Here is a 26,814-nt window from a genome sequence, read left to right on the forward strand (position 1 = left end):
TCCCAGTTTCTACCTGAGGAGTTTATGTAAGTGGTGTTGTTTGGTCTTTTAACTTTCCCTTCTCTTTTAAGGAAGAGAACTGGTTCTGAAATAAAAACCTGGTCACATAATTTCAGTATATCCTCAGATCTCTTCTTTGGCTCCTCTTTCTCTGCAACAGTGATTCCTAAAATAGAAGCATGCACTCTGATGATACCAAAAACAATTGAGTATCTTCTCTTATATAAGTTCTACAGACATGCCAATATGATAGTTCTAAAATCTTTCCTGTCTCATTTTCTGCACATCCTCATTATTGTGTCTCAATTGAAGGATTAGAACCTAGACTATGTATTGTAGTGAAATAAAATATTAGGCTGTTTTCCTATATTTTTGAAATCTAAGAATAAAACTAAGATTCATAATAAATTTATTGTTAGTTTATTTCTGTAATTTATAAATATATACTTCTTTAGTGCTCAAAAATATTCTCTAAGGTGGAAAGTGATCACACAGTTTGCAGACTGTTGGTCTAAAGTTACTCTGTAAACTATTCCTTGAATATCTCCATGGTTCTTTTCCTTATCACAGCTCCAGGCTATAGTTTCAACTCCTCTTGTGCTGTTTGACTTTTGCTAATTTCCCGAGGATGTTAGGAGGGCCCCTGCCTTTGCTTATAAGATGGCCCTGGTTCACGAAGAACAGAGTATTACTCTTTATCTAACAGCTGTTCTTCCTCAGGGACGCTCAAAATAGAACTAATTTTGCTCCTCATTTACTTTAATCTATTGTGTAAGTACTTTAACCATAGCGCTTGTAACATATTATTGCATGTTTTCTTACCAGATTATATGCTGCTTGAATACAAGACAATTTTTATTAATCTTAGTATTTCTAAGAACTAGAATACTTCCTGGTACATTGAGAGGACTTCATAATTAACAATTAGTGCAATGGCAGAATATTTCTACTCTGATTTCTCATCTTCCTCCAAAGTATAAAGCAAAACAAACATTCTGCAAACCAATCTGGTAATCTGTAGACAGTAATCATGGTAAGGATTTGTTTCCATACATGTCACCTTAATTCTGATTATTTCAAATTGAACAGAAATTCCAGGGATCAGTATCATTTAAGGATGTGACTGTGGGCTTCACCCAGGAAGAGTGGCAACACCTGGACCCAACTCAGAGGTCCCTGTATAGAGATGTGATGCTGGAGAACTACAGTAATCTTGTCTCAGTGGGTAAGGTCTGTTTATTATGTAATTCCAAATGGCATTTAAATTTCTTTTAATTAAGCATATAGACACTCAGTAGAGTATAATGATATTTAAGATAAGAATTCAGGAATCAATGTTTATTGGTCACTTTTGGGCACCATGAAGATACTTATGTTTACTTCTCCAATGAAATGTTCAACAGCATCCTTAATTGAGCAGCTCCAGAAGCTCCCTCTTTTTTCAGAGCCCTGAAGTCCAGGCCACTTGGTCCAAGTCCTAAATTATTTTGCTTTAACAGGGTATTGTATTACCAAACCAGAGGTGATCTTCAGGCTGGAGCAAGGAAAGGAACCATGGATAATGCAGGAAGAATTGCCAAGCCACAGCTTCCCAGGTGAGTTAATGTGTACTGAACAAGTGAACATCACGAAATTTATTATTTTCCTGTTTAATCCAAGTTTGACAGCTTTGAAATGTTTTTGAAGAATATCACTTTAGAGGTCCTAATCCTTAGAGATGATTTAAAATACTAATTTTTGAACCAAACCTCCAGATTGCACTTTTACAAAAATGTTCTCCTTTTGATTCACTTTTTGAATATTTATCATTCTTGGATTTGTCAGTGGTCCAGTTTTTGCCCACTTGATCTTTACAGCTGTTTTTCTAGGTTACTCTGTGATTCTGAAAGCAATTTCAGTTACCTACCTTACTACTCTCCATTGCTCTGCATTCCTGCTGTGATTAGCCAGTCTTTCATAAACTCACTTTTTGACTCAAGTAATTTTTGAGTACATGCTGTACTCTAAGAGCTGAGGGTATAGTAGTGAAAAAAATCGTGTGTTTTAATGAGTTTATAGAAGTAGTGCTCATGGCCAAAGGTACATGAAAAGATGCTCAAGCTCAGTAATTACCAGGGAAATGCAAGTCTGAACCACAATCACGTCACACCAGTTACAATGGCCAGCATCAAGAAGACAAGAGCATGTGTATTGTCAAGGATGTGGAGGAAAAGGAACTGTTGTACACTGTTGGTGGGAATGTAAGTTGGTTTAGCCATGATGGAAAACAGTATGGAGGTTCCTCAAAAAATTAGAAATAGAGCAATCATATGATCCAGTAGTTCTACTTTTGGACATAAACCACCCCCCAAATTAAAACAGTGTATTAAAGAGATACATGCACTCTGTGTTCATTGCATCATTATTTATAACAGCCAAGATACAGAAATAACTTAACTGCCCATCAACAGATGAATGGATAAAAAAGACGTAGTGTATGTATATGTATACAATGGAATATTCAGCCATGAAAAAGGAGGACATCTTGCCATTTGCAACAACATGGATGGACCCTGAGCACATTATGCGAAGTGAGATAAGTCAGAGAAAGACAAGTACTGTATGGTATCACTTATTTACAGAGTCTAAAAAAGCCAAACTCTTAAAAACAGAAAGTAACATGGTGATTACCAGAGGATGAAGTTGAGGAAATAAGACATGCTATTTAAGGGTACCAACTTGTAATGAGTCGTAAATAAGCCTTAGAGATCTAATGGGCAGTATAGTGAATATAGGCAATGATATTATGATCATCAAATTTGCTAAGAGACTAGAACTTAATTATTCCAACTACTAAAAAGAAATGATAATTATGTAATGACAATGGTGCTAATTATCACTACACTGGCAATCATAGCATAATTTATAAATGTGTTAACATGTTTTACACCTTAAATTTACAAACTTATATGTCAAGTATATTTTAATAAAAATGAGTAGTGTTTTCATTTACATTTCCTTGATGATGAGTGATGTTGAACACCTTTTCTTGAGCCTATGGGCCATCTGTGTATCTTCTTTGGAAAAATGTCTATTCAGATTCTCTGCCCATTTTTAAATAATCAAGTTTTGTATTTTTTTGCTATTGAGTTGTGTGAGTTTTTTTCTTAAATATATTTTAGATACTAACCATTTATCAGTTATATGGTTGTAAATATTTTCTCCTATTCAGTAGGTTCCTTTTTCATCTTGTTGATGGTTTCCTTTGCTGTACTGAAACTAAAAAGTTTGATGTAGTCTCAAGTGTTTATTTTGCTTTTGTTGTCTTTGCTTTTGGTTTCAGATCCAAAAAAATCATTGTCAAGACCACTGTCAAGGAGCTTACTGCCTGTATTTTCTTATAGGAGTTTTATGGTTTCTGGTTTTATATTCCCATCTTGAATCCATTTTGAGTTAGTTTTTGTATATGGTGTAAGACAGTGGTCTGGTTTCATTCTTTTGCATGTGACTTTCCAGTTTTTTCAACATCATTTATTGAAGAAACTGTCCTTTCCCCATTGTATATTCTTGGATTCTTTGTCTTAAATTAGTTGACTCTGTATGCATGGGTTTATTTATGGGCTCACTGTTCTGTTCCATTGATCTATGTGTCTGTTTTTATGCCAGCACCATACTCTTTTGGTTATTATAGCTTTGTAATAAAGTTTGAAATCAGGAAATATGATACTTCAAGCTTTTGTTCTTTCTCAAGGTTGCTTTGGCTAGTTGGAGTTTTTTGTAGTTCTATACTAATTTTAGGATTGCTTATTCTATTTCTGTGAAAAATGCCATTGGAATTTTGAGAAATTGCTTTGAATCTGTAGATTGAATTGTGTCATATTAGCAGTATTAATTCTCTTGATCCATGAGCATTGAATAACTTTCCATTTATGTCTTCTTCAATTTCTTTCATCAGTGTTTTATAGTTTTTAATAAGCAGGCCTTTTACCTCCTTGGTTAAATTTATTTTTAGGTATTTTATTCTTTTTGATAGTTTTAAATGGGGTTGTTTTCTTTCTCTGATAGTTTGTTATTAATGTATAGAAATTAAACAGATTTTTCTATGTTGATTTTGTATCCTCCAACTTTACTGGGTTTGTTTATAGTTCTAACAGTCTTTTGATGGAGTCTAGGGTTTGCTCTGTGTAATACTATGTAATCTGTAAATAGGACGGTTTACTTCTTCCTTTTTTGATTTGGATGCCTTTTATTACATTTTCTTGCCTAAATCCTCTGGCTAGGACTTCCAGTGTGATGTTGAATGAAAGTATCAAGAATGAGCGTTCTTTGTCTTTTTCCTGATGTTACAGAAAAAAACTTTCAGCTTTTCACCATTGAGTATGATTTTAGTAGTGGGCTTGTCATATATGGCCTTTCTTATATTGGGGTGTTTTCCCTCTACCCACTTTGTTGAGGGTTTTTTTTTTTTTTATCATGAATGAGTGTTGAATTTTGCCAAATGCTTTTTCTTCCTCTATTGAGATGATCATTGATTTTTATCCTTTATTTGTTAATGTGATGGATCACATTGATTGATTACCAGATACTGAATCACCCTTTCATTCCTGGAATAAATCCTACTTCATCATGGTGTATGCTCCTTCTAATGTATTATTAAATTTAATTTGCTGATATTTTGTTGAGGATTTTTGTATCTTCATCAGGGATTTTGGGCTTGTAATTTTCTTTTCTTCTGGCATCATTGTCAGGTTTTGGTGATAGTAATGCTGGCCTTTTAAAATAAATCTGGATATGTCCCTTCCTATTAATTTTTTGGAAGAGTTTTGAGAAGAATTGGTAATAATTCTTCTTTAAATGTTTGTTAGAACTTACCAGTGAAGCTGTGTGGTCCTGGGCTTTTGTTTGATTACTGATTCAGAGTTCTTACTAGTAATTGACCTGTTAAGATTTTTAATTTCTTCCTGATTCAGTGTTGGATGTTTCTAGGAATTTTCTGTTTCTTCTAGTTGTGAACTTTATTGTGATAGATTTGTTCATAGTAGTCTCTTATCCTTTGTATTTCTGTGGTGTCCGTTGTAACGTCTTCTTTTTCATTTTTGGTATTATTTGAGTCCTCTATTTTCCTCCATGACTCTAGCTAAAGGTTTCTCAATTTTGTTTATCTTTTCAAAGAACCAGCTCTTAGTTTCATTGGTCTTTTTTGTTGTATTTTTAGTCCCTATTTCATTTATATCTGCTCTAGTTTTTTTGTTATTTCCTTTTCTACTAATTTGGGCTTTGTTTCTTCCTCTTCTTCTGGTTTCTTTAGTTATGAAGTTAGTTTGTATATTTGAAAGTTTTCTTGTTTCTTTCTTAATGTGAGCATTTATCACTATAAATTTCCCTCTGAGAACTGCTTTTGCTGCATCCTATGTGTTTGGTATATTATATCTACATTTTTTTTCTGCGAGTTCTTTTTGATTCATTCATTGGTTGTTCACTAGCATGTTGTTTAGTCTTCATGTATATGTGAATTTTGCAGGTTTCTTCTTGTAATTTGTTTGTTTGTTTTATATTGTGGTTGGAAAAGATGCTTCTTGAATTTATTAAGACTTACTTTGCGGTCTAGCACATGATCTATCTTGGAGAATGTTCCTTGTGAAAAGAATATGTGTTCTGTTGCTTTTGGGTGGAATATTTTGTGTTTATCTATTAAATTAATCTGATCTGATGTGTCGATTAAGACCAGTGTTTCCGTATTGATTTTCTGTCTGGATTATCCATCAACTAAAGTCTGGTGTTATTGTGCCCTGCTATTATTGCTATCAGCTTCTCCCTTTAAGTCTGTTAATTTGCTTTATATATTTAGGTGCTGTGATATTGAGTGCATAAATGTTTACAAATGTTATATCCTCTTTTGGTTTGAACCCTGTATCATTATGTAATGACTTTCTTTATCTCTTACTATAGTCTTTGCTTAGAGTCTATTTTGTCTGAGATAAGTTCCCCAGCTTTCTTTTGGTTTTCATTTGCATGGAATATCTTTTTGCATCCCTTCACTTTGTCTGTGTTTATCCTTAACATCTCAAGTTCATCTCTAGGCAGCCTATGGATGGATCTTTTTTTTTAATCCTTTTATCCATTCTATGTCTTTTGACTAGAGAATTTAGTCCACTCGTATTTAAATTATTGATTAATATGTACTTATTGCCATTTTGTTAATTGTTTTCTGACTATTTGTTATTTATCTGTTTTGTTTTTCTTCTTCTCTCTTGTTTTGTGACTTGAAAGTTTTCTATTATGCTTTGATTTTTTTTTCTTTATTTTTTGTGTATCTAGCAGAGGTTTTTACTTTGTGATTACATGGAAACTTACTTCTAATACCTTATAACAGTTTAAGTTGACAACAAATTTGAACGCATTCTGAATCTGTACATTTTTATTCTCCCTCCCCACATTTTATGTTTTATATCTTTTTCCTTGTGTATCTCTTAACTAATTATTGTAATTGTTATTTTTGCTACTTTTGTCTTTTAACCTTCGTACTATATTTATAAGTGATTAACCTTCCATCTTTACAGCATTAGATTATTCTGGATTTTATTATATATTTACTTATACCAGTGAGATTTATACTTACATATGTTTTTCTGTTACTAATTGTGTTCTTTCATTTCAGCTTAAAGAAGTCCCTTTAAAATTCCTGTAAGGCTGATCTAGTGATGATGAACTCCTTTAGCTTTTGCTTGTCTGGAAAACTCTTTCTCCTTCAGTTCTGAATGACAGCTTTGCTCAGTAGAATATTCCTGATTAGCAGTTTTTTATTTTGTTTTTCTCTCAGCGCTTTGAATGTATCATACCACTCTCTTCTGACGCACAAAGTTTCTGCTAAAAAACAAGCTGTCATCTTATGAGGGTTCCCTTATATGTATCATAATTTTCTGTTGCTACTTTTAAGATTCCCATGTCTTTAACTTTTGACACTTTAATTGTTATATGTCTTGTGTGAGTCTATTTGAATTTGTCTTCTTGTGAAATCTCTGTGCTTCTGGGAAATGGACGTCTGTTTCCTTCCCAGGTTAAGAAAGTTCAAGCATTATTTCTTTAAATAAGTTTTCTGCCTTTTTCTCTCTCTCTCTCTTCTTTCTCTGGGACTCCTGTATTACAAATGTAGGTCCGCTCAGTGTTTTCCCATGAGTCTCTTAAGCTATTGGCACTTTTTTTCATTCTTTTTTCTTTTTGTTGCTCTGATTGGATGAGTTCCACTGCCCTATCTTCAAATCTACTGACCTTTTCTTTTTGCTTCATCCAGTCTGCTCTTGGACTATTCTAGTGTATTTTTTCAGTTCCGTTATTGTAGTCTTCAGCTCTGTGATTTCTGTTTGGTGCTTTCTTCTATTTTCTGTCTCTTCATTGAAGTTCTCACTGTATTCATTCATTCTTCTCCGAATTTTGGTGAGCATCTTTATGACTTTTTTTAAAAAAATTTTTTATTAGGTAATCACTTATCTACATTTCATCAAAGACTGAGGTTTTTTATCTTGTTCTTTTGTTTGTAATACATTCCTCTTTTTTTTTTTTTTCATTTTCCTTGAGTCTCTGTGATGTTTTCTTTACATTAGATAAAATAGCTGCCTTTCCTACTCTTGAAGAAGTTGCCTCGTGTAAGAGACATGCTTTACCTTTTAGCCCTGCCTTAGCGCTTGGATGTCTCTCAAAACTTTATTATCTAAACAACCTAATTTATTTTTAGTGGCTCCCAGTATTTGAGGTTGTTCCAAGACCTGTCAATGTCCCAGAGCAGAGGGTCTCAGTCAGGATCTAGATTAATGCTGACTGGAAGCCAGACTCTCAGACAGTATCTTTCAAAGCATGCAAATACATACTTCTGTGGGACCACAAGTATAAGTCCTGCTAGCCACCAGAGTCAGGAGACCTTAGAGGTGTCTCTTGTGGTATCAGTGGCAGCAATCAGGGTGCCAGACGAGTGTACTGGTTCCTTTCTAGAGGATACTGTGAGCTGCAATGAGGCAAAGAGAGAGTGCAAAGAAGGCCCCCTCCAGGTGGAGTGAGTCAGAAGGAAAGCACAAAGTTGCAGTTCATTTACCATTTTCAAATGATAAACCCACCTTGCATTAGTGGACCAAATTCCACATTGTCATTGTATATAATCCTTTTTATATGGATAAAATTTGATGGTGTTGTGTTGCGGATTTGTGGGTTTTCAATATTCATAAGATATTGATCTTAATATTCTTAGATATTAATCTCCAGTTGTGTTGTCTCCTGTTTGATTTTGGAAGCAGGGTGATATTGGGCTCATAGAATGAGTTGGAAAGTGTTCTTTTCTATCTTTTGGAGGAGTTTTTGAATAATTAGTGTTAATTCTTTGCTGAATGTTTAGTACAGTTCACCAGTGAAACCATCTCAATCTGAGCTTTGTAATGAAAAGTTTTAAAATGACAATTTCAGTATTGTTACTTCTACAGCTTTTTTCAAGATTTAAAATTCATTCTTAAATCAGTTTCTATAATTTTGTTATTCTAGGAATTTTTGCATTTCATTAAATTTATCTGATTTATTGGCATGTAATTGTTCATAACATTTCCTTGTTATTTTTGTTTTCATATAGAATAGTAGTTTTATAATGTTAGTGTATTATATCCCTAGTGTATATATCATCTTTCATCTGTAATTTTAGTAATTTCAATCTTCTGTCTCTTATTTCAATGTAAGTCTAACTAGAGGTTTGTCAGTTTTGTTGATCTTTCAAATAATTATTTATTTTCTTTCTGTTCTCTGTTTCATTAATTTTTACTCTAAACTGATTTCCCTCCTTTTGCTTGTTTTGGATTTGTATTGCCTTTTTTCCCTATTGTTCTAAGGTAGAAGGTTAGCTTATTGATTTGATTGCTTGCTTGTTTGTTTTGGAGGGGTAGGTAATAAGATTTATTTATTTATTTTTATTTGCAGGTATAAATTACCCTATAAGTACTGCTTTATGTGTGCTTCATAATTTTGGTATATTTTGTCTTCATTTTTACTCATCTCAAAGTATTTCTCTAATTTCCCTTGTTAATTGCTTTTTTGACCCTTTTTTTTTTTTTATTTAGGGATGTATTATTTAATTCACTCCCATTTGTGAATTTTCAAAATTCTTTTGTATTACTGATTTGTAATTTCCTTCCAACATGCTGAGGGAATGTTTTTACATTTATTCTGGGAAATGTTTCATGTGTTCTTAAAGAATGTGTATTCTGCAATTTTTGAGTGTTTTGTATTTGTATATGTTAGCTCTGGTTGCTTTATAGTATTATTCATGCCTTTTTTTTCTTGATTTTTCTTCATAGTCTGCCCAGTTGTTTTATCCATTACTAAACGTGGGGTATAAATGTCTCCAGTTATTGTTGTTGTGTGTATTTTACCTTTCAGTTCTGTCAGTATTTGCTTCATGCATTTTGAGACTGTTGTTCACAGCATATATTGCTTAGATTTATGTCTCCTTTATCAGTTAACTCTTTATATAATGTCCCTCCTTATCTCTAGTAATATTTTTATGTTGAAGTGTATTTTGTCTGATATTAGTATAGCAACCCCAGCCTTATGGATGTCGTGTACTTGTTATATCTTTATTTTTAAACTTTCAACCTATTTGTGGCTTTGAATATAAAGAGTATCCTTGTAGACAGCATGAGTTTGGATTTTCACGTTTTTTTTTCAGTCTGGCAGTTGCTGCCTTTTTATTGGATTTTTAAGTACATTTCAAGTGTCTGTTATTATCCGTATAGTTGAATGTTCACCTGCCATTTTACTTTTTTGGTGTTTATCTGTCTTGTGCCTTTTTGATCCTGTATTCCTTTTATTACTGCCTTCTTTTTCATTAAGTGAGTACATTTTAGTGTAGAATTTTAATTTCTTTAATGATTATTTTACTTAAAAAATTATTTTCCTAGTAGATGCTATAGGATTTAGTTAATAAATCTTAACTTTTCAGAACTGACTTACACTGTCTTACCTCCAGTGAGATATAGAATTGTTATTCATGTATAGCTCTACATTTTCTTCTCTATTTTTATGGTATTACTTTTGTATCTAGTACATGTATATGTTTAAATTCCAATAATACATTGTCATAAGTATTGCTTTATGTAATTTAATGTGCCTAAAGGAACTGCTATAAGAATGGATATCAAGTCTCTATTTATAGTTTCTTATATTTACTTGCTTATTGCCATTTCTGCTTCATTTCATTTGTTCCTGTGGATTCAAGTTACCATCCAGGGTCATTTCCTTGCTACTGTATAGCTTTATTCCTGTCTCATTGTGCTTTATTATCAAATATAATACACTTTTATATGTTACCAGCCCAACAATACAGTACAGTTACATACATATTGGTTTATTCATTGCCTTGGTAAAATTGTTAGGAAGAGAAATATGCCTTTATACTGTTTTTTTTAAATTACATAGTAACTCTTACCTGCAGTCTTTCTGGATTTGAACTAGTGACTGAGATCATTGCTTTCAGTCTGAAGAATTTATTTCTTGTAAGGCTAGTCTACTGGCAATGGATTCTTTCCAATTGTTTTTTGGTTTTGCTTTCTTTTAGTTTAATCTGTGGATTTATTTATATCATCTTCAGTTTTGAATATTTCTGCTACTTTGGTTGGCAGATTTTTTTCCCCTAGCACACTGAGTATGTCATCCAACCTCCTGGACTCTGTTGTTTTGGATGAGAAGTGAGGTGTTAATCTTCTTGGAGATCCCTGGTATGTTAATAGTTGTATTTCTCTTGATGCTTTTGAGGTTTTGTCTTTTTTTTTTTTAATTATTTTTACTATGATGCATCTTGGTGTGGATCTTTATGTTTATCTCACTTGGAGTTTCTCTTGTTGAATTTGAAGATTAATGTTTTTCTTTAAATTTGCAACATTTTTGGTATCATTTTATTGACTATTTTTTCTGCTCCTTGCTCTTTTTCCTTCCCTCCTGTTACTCCCATTATGAATGTTAATGCAGTTAATGATGTCCTGCATTTATTTGAGGCTTTGTTCATTCTCCCCACCCTACCCCCATCACTTTCTCCCTCTGTTGTTTATATTGCATTTTGTCAATTAACTTATCTTCAAGTTCACTAATTCTTCCTATAAACTTCAATCTACTGTTGAGTCCTTCCAATGAATTTCTGTTGCAGTCTATTTGTGATTTGTATGAGAAGTCTCATGAAGTGGAGCATATGTATGAATAAACAGGATACACCAAAAGGCAGTGTCTTCACGAAGCTGTTGGTCTGGCTGCTTGGTGCAATCTGATGTCCTATAGTAGTTAGTGGGTGACTAAGACCCATGTCCTCTTTGGTGACAGCTGCAGCAAAACCAGCAGCAGCAGTGCAGTGGTTGCAGATCCAACAGGGAATCCATACTGGGAGGCCAGCTTGCTTGTTTTCCCTTGAGCCTGTCCCTTTGGCACCTGTATAAAATATTAACTTTCTAGGTTAAGTACTGGTACTACAACTTCTGGGACTCAGGCTGTAATTGTAGTTGACAAGGTATTACAAGATAAAAGCATACTCTTAGACAGTGCATTAAGGCATACCAGGTAGGTACTAGAATTCTTCAGAGTGTAGACTTTCTGGTCTTGAAAAATTCTGCCATGTTGCAAAGTTTGTATTGCAGTCTTAGAAATTAGATTTGATCAAAAAGAATATTATTTTCAGGTGTAATTTTGGATGAACCAACTATGAACAATGAAGTTAATTTTGAAATTACTTTCTTCTATTTGAATATGTATCATTGGATTACGTAAACAGATATTTTGAATTATATACAAAGTCATGAAGCCATTTTTGATTTCTTGTACAAATTACAGAAATGTCAGAGGAAACATTAAAATGGCATTGTATAAATTTGTATTTAAAATTAAATTCATGGACAACCTAGAAAAAATGGAAAAATTCCTAAAAATGCATACTTCCACAAGACTGAACCAGGAAGAAATGGAAAATATAGGGAGAAGGTATAGCTTAGTGGTAGAGTGCATGCTTAGCATGTACAAGGTCCTTGGTTCAATCCCCAGTACTTCCATTAAAAATAAATTTTAAAAATCCAAATTACATCCCCCCAAAGTTAAAAAAAATCTATTTAATAAAAAAAAAAAAGAAAATATAAACAGACCAAATACCATTAACGAAATTGAATCATGAAATTTAAAAACTCCCAATAGGACTGGATGGCTTCACAAGTGAATTTTACCAAACATTTAGAGAAGATGTAACACCTATCCTTCTCAAAATATCCCAAAACATTATAGAGAAAAGAATGGTTCTGAATTAATTCTGAGGCCAGCATCACTCTGATACCAAAAACAAGCAAAGATATTACAAAAGAAAGAAAATTATGCACCAATATCACTGAACAACATAGATTTAATAAAGTCCTCATCAAAATATTAGCAAACTGTATTCAAAGCATGTTAAAAGGATCTTACCTCATGATAAAGTGGGGTTTATTCCAGAAGTGCAAGGATGTTTCAGTATTTGCAAATCAATCAATGTGATATAGCACTTTAATAAATTGGACAATAAAAATAATATGATCATTTCAACAGATGTAGAAAAGGTTTTACAACATTCTACATTCATTTACAATAGAACTCTCAACAAAGTGGGTATAGACTGAATATACCTTAACATATTAAAGACCATGAATGATGAGCCCATGGCTAACATATTCAATGGTGAAAATCTAAAAGTATTTCCTTTAGGATCAGGAACAAGACAAGGATGCCCAGTCTCATCACTTTTATTCAGTATAATTGAAAATCCTAACCACAGCAATCAGACAAGAAAAAGAAGTAAAAGGAAGACAAATTGGAAAGAAAGAAGTAAAACCTGTCACTGTTTGAAGATGACATGATACTAAAGATAGAAAATTCTAAAGGTGCCACCAGAAAACTACTAGAGCTCATCAATGAATTTGGTAAAGTTGTAGGATACAAAATTAGTAGAAATCTGTTGCATTTTATACACTAACAGCAGACTATCAAAAAGAAGAATTAAGGAAATCATTGCACCAAAAGTGAATAAATACCTAGATGTAAATCTAACCAAGAGGTAAAAGACTTGTACTCAGGAAACTATAAGACACTGATGAAAGAAATAGAAGACCATGCAAACAGATGGAAAGATATACTGTGCTAACAGATTGGAAGAATTAATATTGTTAAAGTGACCGTACTGCCCAAAGTAATCTACAGATCCAGTGCAATCCTTATCACAGTACCGGTGGCATTTGTCACAGGGCTGGAACAGACAATTCTAAAATTTGTATGGAAACACAGAAGACCCCAAATAGGCAAAACAATCTTGAAAAAAAGAAAAAAAAAAACCCACAAAGCTGAAGGTATCATGCACCCTGATTTCAAACTGTACTCTTAAGCTACAGTAATTGAAACAGTATGGTACTGGCATAAAAACAGAAACATACATCAGTGCAATAGAATAGAGAGCTCAAAAAGGAACCCACATTCATGGTCAATTAATCTGTGACAAAGTAAGCAAGAATATCTAGTGGGGAAAAGAGAGCCTCTTCAGTAAGTGGTGTTGAAAAAACTGGACAGCTATATTCAAAAGTATCAGTCTTGCTTGTGTTTTCACACCATGCACAAAAATACATTCAACCTGGATTAAAGACTTAAATGTAAGACCTACAAGTACAGAAGAAAATGTAAGCAGTACTCTCTTTGACGTTAGTCTTAATATTTTTTTGGATAAGTCTCCTGAAGCAAGGGAAACAAAAGCAAAAATGAAAAAATGGGACTGCATCAAACTAAAAAGCTTTTGCACAGTGAAGAAAACCATTATCAAAAAGGCCACCTAATGAATGGGAGAAGAGATTTGAAAGCCATATATTTGACAGATAATGTCCAAAATATATAATGAACTCATACAAGTTGACATCAAAACCCAAACAACCCAATTAAAAATGGGCAAGCTACTGAACATACATTGTTCCAGAGAAGACATACAGATGGCCAAAAGGCATGTGAAAAGGTGCTCAATATCATTAATCATAAGGGAAATGCAAATCAAAAGTACAATGACATAGCCCCTCATATCTGTCAGAATGGCTATGACTGAAAACACAACAAATAGCAAATGTTGATGAGGATGTGGAGAAAGGAAATCCTTGTGCACTATTAGTGGGATTGTAAATTGGTGTAGCCATTGTGTAAAACAATATGGAAATAACTCAAAAAATTAAAAATAGAACTACCATATAATCCAGCAATTCTACTTCTGGATATTTATCCAGAGAAAATGAAAACACTAATGAATAGATACATGCACCACTGTGTTCATTGCATTATAATTTATAATAGCCAAGATATGAAGGCAAGCTAAGTACCTATCAATAAATGAGTCGACAAAGAAGATATGGTATATATAGATAGATGCGCACGCACGCACACACACACACACACACACACACACACACACACACACACACATACACACACATACACTACAGCAGAATATTACTCAGCCATATAACATGAAATCTTGCCATCTGCAACAACATGGGTGGACCTGGAGGGTATTATGCCTAGTGAAGTAAGTCAGAGAGAGAAAGACAAATGCCATATGATTTCATTTATATTTGGAATTTTTAAAAAAGCGAATGAACAAATGAAATAGAAACAGTTATATAGATAGAAAAAGATGTACTTGCTAGACGGAAGGGAAATAGAAGAAAGAAATAAGTGAGGAGATTGAGGTGCAAACTTCCAGTTGCAAAATAAATGAGTCACAGTTATGAAGTGTACACTGTGGGGAATATAGTCAATAACTATGTAATATCTTTGTATGGTGGTATAATGTAACTAGGCTTATCATCCTGATCAGTTTGAAATTTATAAAAATATTGAATCACTAGGTTGTGTACAGGAACTTAGTGTTGTAGGTCAATTATATTTCAAAACAAAGAAACTCCTAGAAAAAGGGATGAAATTTGTGGTTTCCTAAATTGGGGGTTGGGGGAGGAATAAGGATGAAGGCAGTCAAAAGGTACAAACTTCCAGTTATAAGGTAACTAAATACTCAGGATGTAATGTACTATATAATAAATATGATTAAAACTGCTGTATGTTATGTAAGTTGTCAAGATAACAAATAAATCCTGAGTTCTCATCTCAGGAAAAAAAAAACTTTTAATATATAAAATTAAATTCAGATTTACACGTAACTATTTTGAAGAGTTAGTTTTAGAAAACTGTTTCTCAAGAGCTTTGATCTCTATGTAGTCTAAAGTCTATGTTTTGAAATAATATATCAGCAATTTGAAATGTCTGTTTTGCAGTTTGTAAGTTTATATTGTTAGTCCTCTATCACTGTAGTACTTATTAATAATGTTTTATAAGTAATAGAATATTTTAAAGGAAAAGCATAATTTTAATACCTTTATACTGTGGTATAATTTTTTGGGTAAGCAGCCCCACATTTTGATTTTGCACTGTCCCCCATCAATTATGCAGTCACCCATGCCCTGTATTTCAAAACTAAATAAAAACCTATATGATCATCTCAACATATACATAAAAAGCATTTGACAAAACCCAGAATTCGTTCCTGATTAAAACTCTCAAATGAAGAATAGAAGGGACTTTCATTAATCTGATAAAGGGCATCTTATAGAAAACCAGTTAATATTGTGCTTAATACTTAAAAATTGAATAGTTTTTTAACAGTACAGGAACAAGTCAAGGATTCCACTCATAGTAATATAATGTAATGTAGCTAAAGTAATCAGGGAAGAAAAAGAAAAGGAGGCCACTGTGGAAAAGAAGTGAAACTGTGTTTATTCACAGAGAGCATGGTTATGTAGAAAATTCAATGGAATTCACACACACAAAAAAAAACTAGAACTTTTATGTGAGTGTCAGTTGAAGGATAAAAATCAGTATACAAAAATCAGTTTTATTTTTATATACTGCCAGTAATTGACTGGAAATTGCAAAATTAAAAAGTTTTATTTACAATAGCATGAAAAATATTTTCTTGCAGATGTAGCTGGCAAAAGATGTGAAAGACCTCACTGAAAATTATATACCATTGCAGAGAGAAATTGAATACCTAAATAAATGGAGAGAGCCTCACATCCTGTTCATGAATACATGACAAATGTTGATGTATCAGAGTGCTCAATAGACTCAATACGTTTTTCTCCTTAAAAATATCTGTAGACTCAGAACAATCTCAATTTAATTCTCAGCATACTTCATAGAGTAATTGCCTAGCTGATTTCTAAACTTTATATAGAAGTGCAAAGAGCCAGAAAAACTAAAACAACTTTGAAAAATAAAAGCTAAGTTGTAGGGATAACACTGCCTGACTTCAAGACTTACTATAATTATGGTAAATAAGACTGTGGTTTTAGCATTAGGAAAGACACATAGAGGAGTGGATCAGAGTAGAGAGCCCAGAAATAAATCCATTAGTTTATATTATTATGTCAGAGCTTATCAGATTATATAGTTTAACCATAATCAGTTGATTCATCAGCTTTACCTCACTGAAGCTATTTTGTGATTGCTATGAACATTTCTCAATGGTTGCTCTCGGTTTTTGTATTTATCGTGTCATCTACTTGTTACATTATGTTGACTGGCAGCAATTTGAAAGCCCAACTTTTCAGTAGCACTGCTTTAGGGACACTTTCAAATACTCAGCAGGGGTGTAGAGAAGAATGTCTGTCTCTGTATTGTTTATAATAACAGAAAAACTAGAATCAACCAGACTATCCATCAAATAGGATCAATACATAAATTACAGTATATTACATAGCCGTATGCAACAGTGTGGATGAATTTTGGAAACGTAGAGTGAAAAAAACAAACAATATATCAGTAAAGTCTAAAATGTATGTGGACATTTTTTAAAGAAAACAATTTTGATTAAACCCACCTTCGTGATAGCTATACCTCTAATTTTGGAGGATTTTTCAGTGAAAGGAGGGGAACTATGTAGCTGAAAAACGCTCTGATATTTTCAGAGATACTGCTTTTTTTGAATGGACTGTATAGTGGACAATATATTATCAGGGTACAGTTTTCTTGAGTGTGATTATGCCTTTAGTCTTAGGAGATATAATGCTGACATATTTGGAGTAATGGGTTATAATGTTTGTATTTAACTAAAATAGTTAATGGTCAAGAATTTATACAGAAAAGATAAAGCACATGTGGCAAGGGTTTAAAATTCTGTGAATCTAGATGAAAGATTTAGGGGTGCTCATTTTACTGTTCAGGCAAGCTTGGTATTTTCTTCTTCTGTGGAAATTATTCTGTGTATTTTTTCTGTCTCTACTAGAGTAAATTTTGATAAGTTGTATTTCCTAGGAAATTATTTACTTCTCTTTCAAATGTATTTGAATCAAGTTGAAAAAAAAAAGTCTAAGATCTTTTCAGGCATCGTTTCCATGATTGCTTCTTATTATTTCTTATTTTGTGTAGTTGAGATTCCTCCCTCTTGTTCTGTTGATAAAGTTAGCCAGTGATTTGTCTCTTTTGTGAATTTTTCCAAAGAACCAGCCTTTTGACTTACTTGTTCTATTTTTCTGTTTCTGTTTCATTAACTTCTAATCTAAGAAAACTGTGCAGAAATAAAAGAAGATGTTCACATGTTCGAAGGGACCACCAGGAACCTGAGGAAACATACCTGGGAACAGTCCTAAGACATACCTTAATAAAATTACTAGATCTTTAAAATGAAGAAACAGTTTTTATTTTTTTTTTATTTTCTTTTTTGTGCTGTCTACTTTCTTTTACATTACTATTATCGTTTTCTAGGGTTTTTTTTTTTTTTGAGTTAAGAATTCACTTGTTTTCATTCTTTCTTTTTCCCTTGATACAAACACCTAATGCTATGGAATTTCTTCTGACCAGTACACATACCCCATACATCCTCATAAGTAATATTTTCTTTGGTTTTTTGTTTTGGAACTTCATCAGGTCTGGTGTGTGTTTTCCCTCTCACCAAAGAACAGTTTACTAGAGAGTTGTTTGTTTCTCAGGTCCAGATGGAAGCTCATTCTTAACCATTAATTGCTAGTTTTACTGCATTATTACCTATGTGTGTTATCTATATCAGTTTTTGTGAATGTTTCATGTACTCTTAAGATGGAAGTATATTTTCTATTACAAGTTTTGATATTATAAAATTTGATATGGATTCATAATACATGTTATTATATTTGTGTTTGATACCGCTAACTTTTTGCTTTGATTTGTCTTGAAATACTTTTCTTATTAGTGTGTTTCTATTTTTCCTTACTTCTTTGAGTTCTGCTTTATGAAGGTTGTTTGGTCTGTTATTTCTCCATTCGAATTTGTGAATTTTAGCATTGTAAGTATTTCTTTGTCCTCCCTGGTGACAAGATTGCCCCTCTGTTTCCTTCTTGTTTCCTTTTGTCTGGAATGATACTGTTCACCCCTTTGTTTTTAGCCCTTTTGTGCCATTTTTCTTAAGTATGTTTTCCCTTTACAGCAGAGATTTTAGGCTTTGTCCATGACTCAATTTGAAAATCAAAACCAAATTTAATTGGTGAGTTAAGCCTATTCATATTTACTGATATGATTTGTATGTTAGGTTTCAGTTTTGTCCTATTGTTACATTTAAGGGGTATCACATTTACTGAATTTTTCTATTTGGTCTTTTTTCTTTGTTCTTTTTGGATGGAGGCAATTAGGAAATTCTGATGCTTTTGCTCTAGTATTACTTTTATATTAATATAATGGCCTTAGTTGCCCATTTCCTTTAACACTCTTATTTGGTTTTTTATCTTATAGTTGACATCCTTTGACTCTGATTAGTTATGTGGCTGTTTCTGAGCTTATTCTTACTTCCTGTTTTTTCTCTCCTGTTTCCTGTAGCTTTTCTAGTTACATTATTCCTGCTTCACCAGAACACATAGCATTTATATTTTATTCTTCTATCCTTGTTCTTATCTTTGTTTTGGTTTCCGATCTACAATTAAATGTATTTACTGCTCAGTTTTTCTGCCAGCTTTTCCTGTCAAGTCTTGGTTGCTTGAAGTTTGTCCTTTTCTGGAAGGTTTCGTGATTACAATATTACCTATTTTCGTGAATATCTAAACTGGTTTACATTTTTCCATAGCCTTGCTCCTTAAAGGATAATAGACAATGGGTAAAAGTCCTTGACTCACTCAATTCCTTTTCTTGAAAATGTTGCTCCACTTAGCTTTGCTTTGTTTACTGGTGACAAAGTCTGTTGCCAAACCTGTATTTTGTTTGTTTGTTGATATTTGGTCTTTTTGTCCAACATCCTCATCCTTGTCTAGAGGCCTTTTTCTTCATTTTTAAGATCTGGTAGCTTTATTAAGGTATGTATTAAAGAGAACTGTTCCAGGTCAGTTTTTTCAGGTTCAGGGTGGTCATTTTGAACATGTAGATTAGGTCTTATTTTATTTCTGGGCAGTTTTCCTAGATTATGGTTTTTAATTTTAGATTTATTCCATTTTCTTTTTTTTTTCTCTTTAGAGACTACAATCATATATACATACAATTTTATTTTTAAATTTTTATTTATTACATTATTTTACAATCCACCTTCTTTTTCCAGAACTTACTTTTTGTTTCAATTTTTTTTCTTTTCTTTCTTTTTTTTTTTTTTTTTTGTTTAGTCTTTTGTTGTTCCTTTGCTGCTTTAATGCCTGTTTTCATCGCTGTTTATTAAAATTTCAGTCAAGTGTGTTTTCTCTTTGGGCTCTTTATTGGTCTGTTTGGACTGCTGTAACAAAACACCACAGACGGGGTGGCTGTACAACAGAAATTTATTTTCTCAAAGTTCTAGAGACTGGATGTTCAAGATGAAGGTGCCAGCAGGGTGGATTTCTGGTGAGGCCTCTCTGCTCAGCTTGCAGACAGCACCTTTTCACTGTGTCCTCACATGGCCTTTTCTCTGTGTGCACATGGAGAGCAAGTGAGCTCTGGTGTCTCTTCCTCTTCTAATAAGAATGTCATTCCCATCGGATTCATGCTCCACCCTTATGACATCATTTAACCTTAATTACTTCCTTAAAGGCTCTATCTCCAAATTCAGCCACATCAGGGGCTAGGGCTTCAACATATGCATTTGGGAAGGGACACAATTCAGTCTGTACCAGGCTCCTTGTAATTTAATTCCTATAATAAGATCACTCTGTTTTTACACGTTTGTTCCTCACTTTGATCAGCCCTTGCCTCCTTAGTTCCCACGTACTATGAGTCCACTCTTTCGGATTTCCCAGTAATCTGAGCTCTCATCCACCAGAACTGAGACATCATCTTAATATTTTCCCACTCACAGTGGGACTTTTTTCTTCTGGGAGTAATTTTATTTGTGTTTAACCATCTCTAAATTCTCTGTCTCTTCTTCTGCATGTGTTTACCACAGTCTCCAGCTGACTCTTTCTGCAGATGTGGCTCTCAGTTACTTCTACATTTGAATATTTGCTTGCTTCCTTAATGATGATTTGAAGTTAGTAGTATTTTGTATCTCGTAATTATTCTAAAGTCATGGGTTGTTGTCACTAATTTTATTTGCTCTCCTTGTATTGATCCTATTAGTTTTTTGGAGGATACATGGACGTATACAGATTTTAATAGTTGCTGTTATTCATCAGACGTTGGAAACCAATTATATGTGTTTTAACAGTTTCCTCTCCCTTTTCCTGCTATATCAGGCTTTTTGTTTCTTGTTTTTGTTTTTGTTTTTGTTTTGCCTCAAAACCTAGAAATAGAAAAAATATGTACTTGTAGTTATTTTCATTTCTGGAGACTAGACAAGAAATCAAAGTCAGCTACAATGCAGAGCATTTGTATATAGGTCTCGTTCCATAAGAAATGTGTTAATATTTATATGATGAGATTGATTTTTCTTGTTTCTAGAACCCTGGAAAACTGATCACATGAAAGAAAGAAGCCAAGAAGACCTGCCTAAGCATATGTGGGAAGTTGTATTCATCAATAACAAAATGCTGACCAAAGAACGAGGTCGTGTAATAGGAAAACCATTTAACTTGGACACAGATTCTTTTCCTTCCAGAAAAATACTCTGTCATTGTGACTCATGTGAAATGAGCTTCAACTGTATTTCAGAACTGGTTATCAATAAGAAAAACTATTTAGGAAAAAATACTGATGAATTTAACACCTGTGGAAAGTTGGTACTTGATATTGAACGTGAGAAAACTCATACTAGAGAGAAAAGTGAATTTTTTAAAAATGGGAAAACTTTCAGTCATAATGAGGATCCTGTTCAGCTTGAGAAGATTCAAACTTTACAGCAAAATTTTGAATACAACGTATATCAAGAAACCTTTCTTGAAAAGGCGGTATTCAGTACACACAAGCGAGAGATCACTGAAGGGAGTGACTGTGAATATAATGCCTATGGGAGAATGATCTGTGATGACTCATCCTTCTTGTTCCATCAGTTAATTCCCTCAAAGGAACATCACTATGAACTTAGTGACTGTGGGAAATCCTTATGTGTGAAGTCTACCCTTTTGAATCATCATGGGGCACATATGAAACACTATGAATGTAAGAAAAGTGGGAATAATTTCAGGAGGCAGTTATACCTCTCACAACTTCAGAAAACTCATAAAGGAGAGAAACACTTTGAATGTAATGAATGTGGGAAAGCTTTTTGGGAGAAGTCACACCTCACTCGACATCAGAGGATACACACAGGAGAGAAACGCTTCCAGTGTAGTGAATGTGGAAAAACTTTCTGGGAGAAGTCAAACCTAACTAAGCATCAGCGATCACACACAGGGGAGAAACCCTATGAGTGCAATGAATGTGGGAAAGCCTTCAGCCACAAGTCAGCCCTCACATTACACCAGAGAACACATACAGGGGAGAAACCTTACCAGTGTAATGCTTGTGGGAAAACGTTTTACCAGAAGTCAGACCTCACTAAACATCAGCGAACACACACAGGACTGAAACCCTATGAATGTTATGAATGTGGGAAATCCTTCTGTATGAATTCACACCTTACAGTACATCAGAGAACTCATACAGGCGAGAAACCTTTTGAATGCCCTGAGTGTGGGAAATCTTTCTGTCAGAAGTCACATCTTACACAACATCAGAGAACCCACATAGGGGATAAACCCTATGAATGTAATGCATGCGGGAAAACTTTCTACCACAAGTCAGTGCTCACCAGGCATCAGATAATTCACACAGGGTTGAAACCTTATGAATGTTACGAATGTGGGAAAACCTTCTGCTTGAAGTCGGACCTCACAGTACATCAGAGAACTCACACAGGGGAGAAACCCTTTGAATGCCCTGAATGTGGGAAATTTTTCAGCCATAAGTCAACCTTGTCCCAACACTATAGAACACATACAGGGGAAAAACCCTATGAATGTCACGAATGTGGAAAAATCTTTTATAATAAGTCATACCTAACTAAACATAATAGAACACACACAGGGGAGAAACCCTATGAATGCAGCGAATGTGGGAAAACCTTCTGCCAGAAGTCACAGCTCACTCAGCACCAGAGAATTCACATAGGGGAGAAACCCTATGAATGTAGTGAGTGTGGAAAGGCTTTCTGCCATAAGTCAGCTCTAATTGTACACCAGAGAACACATTCAGAAGACAAGCCCTATAAATGTAATGAATGTGGAAAATCTTTTTGTGTGAAGTCAGGACTTATTTTGCATCAGCGAAAACACACAGGGGAAAAGCCCTATGAGTGCAGTGAATGTGGGAAAGCCTTCAGCCACAAGTCATCCCTCACAGTGCATCACAGGGCTCACACAGGAGAGAAATCTTGCCAGTGTAATGAATGTGGGAAGATCTTTTACCGTAAATCAGATCTTGCTAAACACCAGAGATCACACACAGGGGAGAAGCCCTATGAATGTAACACGTGTGGGAAGACCTTCTCTCAGAAGTCAAACCTCATTGTACATCAGAGAACGCACACAGAAGAAAAATCTTACGGTTGAAGTGAACTTTAGAAATGGTTGAGCCACAATTCAGCATCCACTGCACTTCAGAGAATTCACACTGTGGAGAATGCTCTGTTGACATCCTGAATGTTCAGTAACCTTCGTCTACAAACTGGCCTTATTTTACTCCAAAGTAATAACATGGGACAAACCCATAGACTGCAACAAGCATAAGACAGCCTTGTTAAGAAGTAACATTCCATTGAATGTCATACAACTAATTCTGGCAAAAAACCTCACAGGTTTTTTGACTTTGTAAAAGCTTCAGCAAAAATACAAACTAGGTTATGTCAGAATTTATACTGGGGAGAAATATGTCCATTTGAGACTATAGCTTGAACATTTTCTTTAGAAGTAATGTAACATTAGAAGTTGTGTTTTGGTTTTAATGCCATAGTTATCTTTGGGAAGCATAACTAATTGTAGTTTATAGATGTATATTGTCCATTGTAAAGCTTAAAAAACAAACAAACAAAACTCCAGTAAAATGCAATAGACTCATAAGAAGTTGCAGTAATAGTACATGGAATTCTCCTGTACCAGGCTTCCTCTAATAATAATGTTACAGAACCATAACATATTTTTAAGTACAAGAAATTGATGGTACTCCACTAGTCAGATACTTACTCAGATTTCACCAGTTTTTACGTGTATTCTGTGTATTTGGTTGTGTATTTCTGTGAAATTTTATCGTCTGTGTATTTGAATAACTGTCAACACAGGTTACAAAATCAAAAAGGAATCTGGAATTGGTATTACATGAAGATTACAGGGGAATCAGGATTTCACCACAAGAAAGTTCCCTTGTGTTAATAATCATAGCCTTTCTGCCACCCTAATCCTGGCAACGATTTGAGTATGAAGCTTTTAAAAAACAGATTGAATTGAATTGCTAGGGCAACAGCATTAAACACATGTGGTATCTCTGAAGTTCACAGGACGTGTGTATGTACATTATATAAACTGTCTATGTTTCTCATACAAAACAGAACTTAATATAATTGTGAGCAGGAAATAGATGCTCCTAGTTTAGCAGTTGTTACAACGTCAGGCACATCTCCTTTGTGTGTAGGGCCTAGAGCAACAGTTTAAAAGGAAGGCCACAAAGCTAACAGCTAACCTTTTAAAACTCATAAATCAAAATAACAAGTTCAATAAAGTGTATTCTGTGCATGGGGATAGCTAGGCCCTAGTCCCATTACCCCTTTTCTCTTTCCACCCATTGTTCATCCCAAACCATGATGTGCCTTGAGTGTACATATCTGAATACTCCAGCCTTCAGCCTAAATTTGATCCAAACCCTCTGTAAGCAACTGCCCTCTAAGACAGGGTCCAGGGAAGAAACCTCAGATTAGACCACTCAGGGCTGTAAACTGGACTGTGAATTGAGGGCCCTGATGTACCCAGGGTGGGATCTTGGCCCTTAATGTCTTTTGACTCTGCGAGAAGGAAGAGTGGGGCAGGAGCAGGGACAAAGTAGAATTAGAATGGTGCTTTTATTGACAATGCAAAGGTGATAGGCTAATTACATGACCAGACTACATAAATAATCAGGTTAAGCTAATAACCTAAAATTACAGTCTAGTGATCTTACGTAGCCTAAGCTTCCTTTTTAGGAAACTAGGAAAAGAAGAGCAAATTACATCCAAAGTATACAAAACGAATGATGAGACTTAGGATGGAAATCAGTGAAGTGGAAAACAGGAAACCGATAGAGAAAATCAGTCAAAAACAAAAGCTGGTTCTTTGAGATCAAGAATGTTGATAAATCTCTAGCCAGTTACCTAAGAAAAAGAGAAGACACAAGTTGCTAATATCAGGAATAAAAGAGAGCCATAACTGCAGATCCCCTGGTCATCAAAAGGCTTACAGGAATTTTATGGGTAACTCTGTGCCCACACATTTGATAACCTAGATGAAATGGGCCAATTCCTTAAAAGACAGAATTCTGCCAAAACTCACAGAAGGATAAATCTGAATAGGCATATATCTGTCAAAGAAATTGAATCAATATTTAATCTCCCAAATCAGAAAGTATCAGGCCCTTATGTGTCACTGGTGAATTTCACCAAGTTAAGGAAGAAATTATACCAATTCTCTGCAGTCTCTTACAGAGTGTAAAAGTAGAGGGAACACTTCCTAACTTGTTCTGTGAGGCCAACATTATTCTCATAGCAAAACCAGGCACAGACATTACAAGAAAGGAAAACTACAGACCGGTATCTCTCATGAACACAGATGCAGAAATGCTCAACAATATATTAGCGGATTGAATCCAACAATATATAAAAAGAATTATAGAACTATGCCATAATCAATTGGGATTTATCCAGCTGTGCATGGCTGGTTTATCATTTGGTAATCAGTTGGTGTAACCCATCGTATCAACAGGCTTAAGAAGAAATAAATATCATATAATCATATGAGTAGATACAGGGGAGCATTTCAAAAAATCTTAATACCCATTCATGTTTTTAAAAAATCTCAGTAAGCTAGGAATAGAGGGAACTTCCTTAACTTCTTAACTTGGTAAAGAACATCTACAGACATCCTACAGCTAACATCATACTTAATGTGTAGAAACTAGGTGCTTTTCCAGTAAGATAAGGAGCAAGGCATGGAGATCCCCTCTCACCATGTCTTTTCAGCATCCTTCTGGAAGTCCTAGCTAATGCAGTAAGACAAGTAAGGGAAATAAAGGGTACACAGATTTGGAAGGAAGAGATGAAACTGTGTTCACAGATAGCATAGATTGTCTATATAAAAAGTTCCAAAGAAGCAACAACAAAAAGCCTCCTGACACTAGTAAGCAGTCACAGTAAGGTTACAGGATAATGATGCTCAGGCAGGTGGTAAAAAGTAATGAGCTCTCAAGTAACAAAGAATTCCTCTAAGAACCTTAGATGCATATTGCTAATTGAAAGAAGTGAATCTGAAAAGACTTTATACGGTGTGATTCCAACTGTAATACATTCTGATGAAGGCAAAACTATGCAGACAGTAAAAAGATCAGTGGTTGCCAGGGATTCGGGGTGAGAGAGGGAGGGAGGAATAGGTGGATTACAGAAAATTGTTAGCACAGTGAAACTATTCTGTAGGATACTGTGATGGTGGTTACATGTCATTATTCATTTGTCAAAACCTACAAAGTGTAAAACACAAAGGGTCCACCCTGATGTAAACTATGGATTTTAGTAAAAATGTGTCAGTATTGGCTCATCGGTTGTAATGAACGTAGCACACTCATGCAGATATTAATAACAGGGAAACTGTGGAGGGAGGTGGAGGTAAAGGGGTGTATAGGAACTCTGTGCTTTCTGCTCATTTTTTCTGTAACCCTAAAACTTCTCTACAAAACGAAGTATGTTAAATAAACCACCCTGCCACATATAGCAGTGTAGATAAGTCTGTGAGGATGCTTCTTTTTACACATTTACACAATTAAAAGCTCACATCGTTAGGTACCAGTTTTCCCATGGTGAGGGGGCAGGGAATTCATTCTCAGAAATCATATATTGACAACCACTAAAGCATATTTTTAGTTCCAGCCTTCTGCTTTTCTAAGCCTTGTCATCTTTTTTGGAATTATCTTAAATTCCTTACCCTCATTATAGCATCTTATTTCTGTACTAAAGTTCTGTTTGTCACTCATGTTTTTGTACTGCAACTATAAACACCACTGATGAAAATTTGGTTTGTTTTTAGTAGTCTTCAAAATACTTTAAATTGTAGCAACAGTTCCCTGAAATTGAGGCCCAGTCTGATAGACTCTCTTAACATCTGAAACCAGAAGGACCTCTGCTGGCCTAACTGCAAGTCTCCC

The 26,814-nt window shown here is 34.3% G+C and overlaps 1 protein-coding gene across 1 annotated transcript in view; it reads left to right on the forward strand.

Moving 5' to 3' along the window:
• ZNF33B (zinc finger protein 33B) overlaps positions 1-26,391 on the forward strand; it is a 43,079-nt gene extending 16,688 nt beyond the window's left edge. The window contains exons 3-5 of the mRNA XM_032491788.1: positions 1,090-1,225; positions 1,500-1,595; positions 20,902-26,391. Of these exons, the coding sequence (XP_032347679.1) occupies positions 1,090-1,225; positions 1,500-1,595; positions 20,902-22,988 (2,319 nt within the window). The 3' untranslated portion in view covers positions 22,989-26,391. The remainder of the gene's footprint in view (positions 1-1,089; positions 1,226-1,499; positions 1,596-20,901) is intronic.
• Positions 26,392-26,814: the final 423 nt, after the last annotated feature.

The sequence above is a fragment of the Camelus ferus genome, chromosome 11 (assembly GCF_009834535.1).
Source record: "Camelus ferus isolate YT-003-E chromosome 11, BCGSAC_Cfer_1.0, whole genome shotgun sequence".
NCBI classification, from domain to species: Eukaryota; Metazoa; Chordata; class Mammalia; order Artiodactyla; family Camelidae; genus Camelus; species Camelus ferus.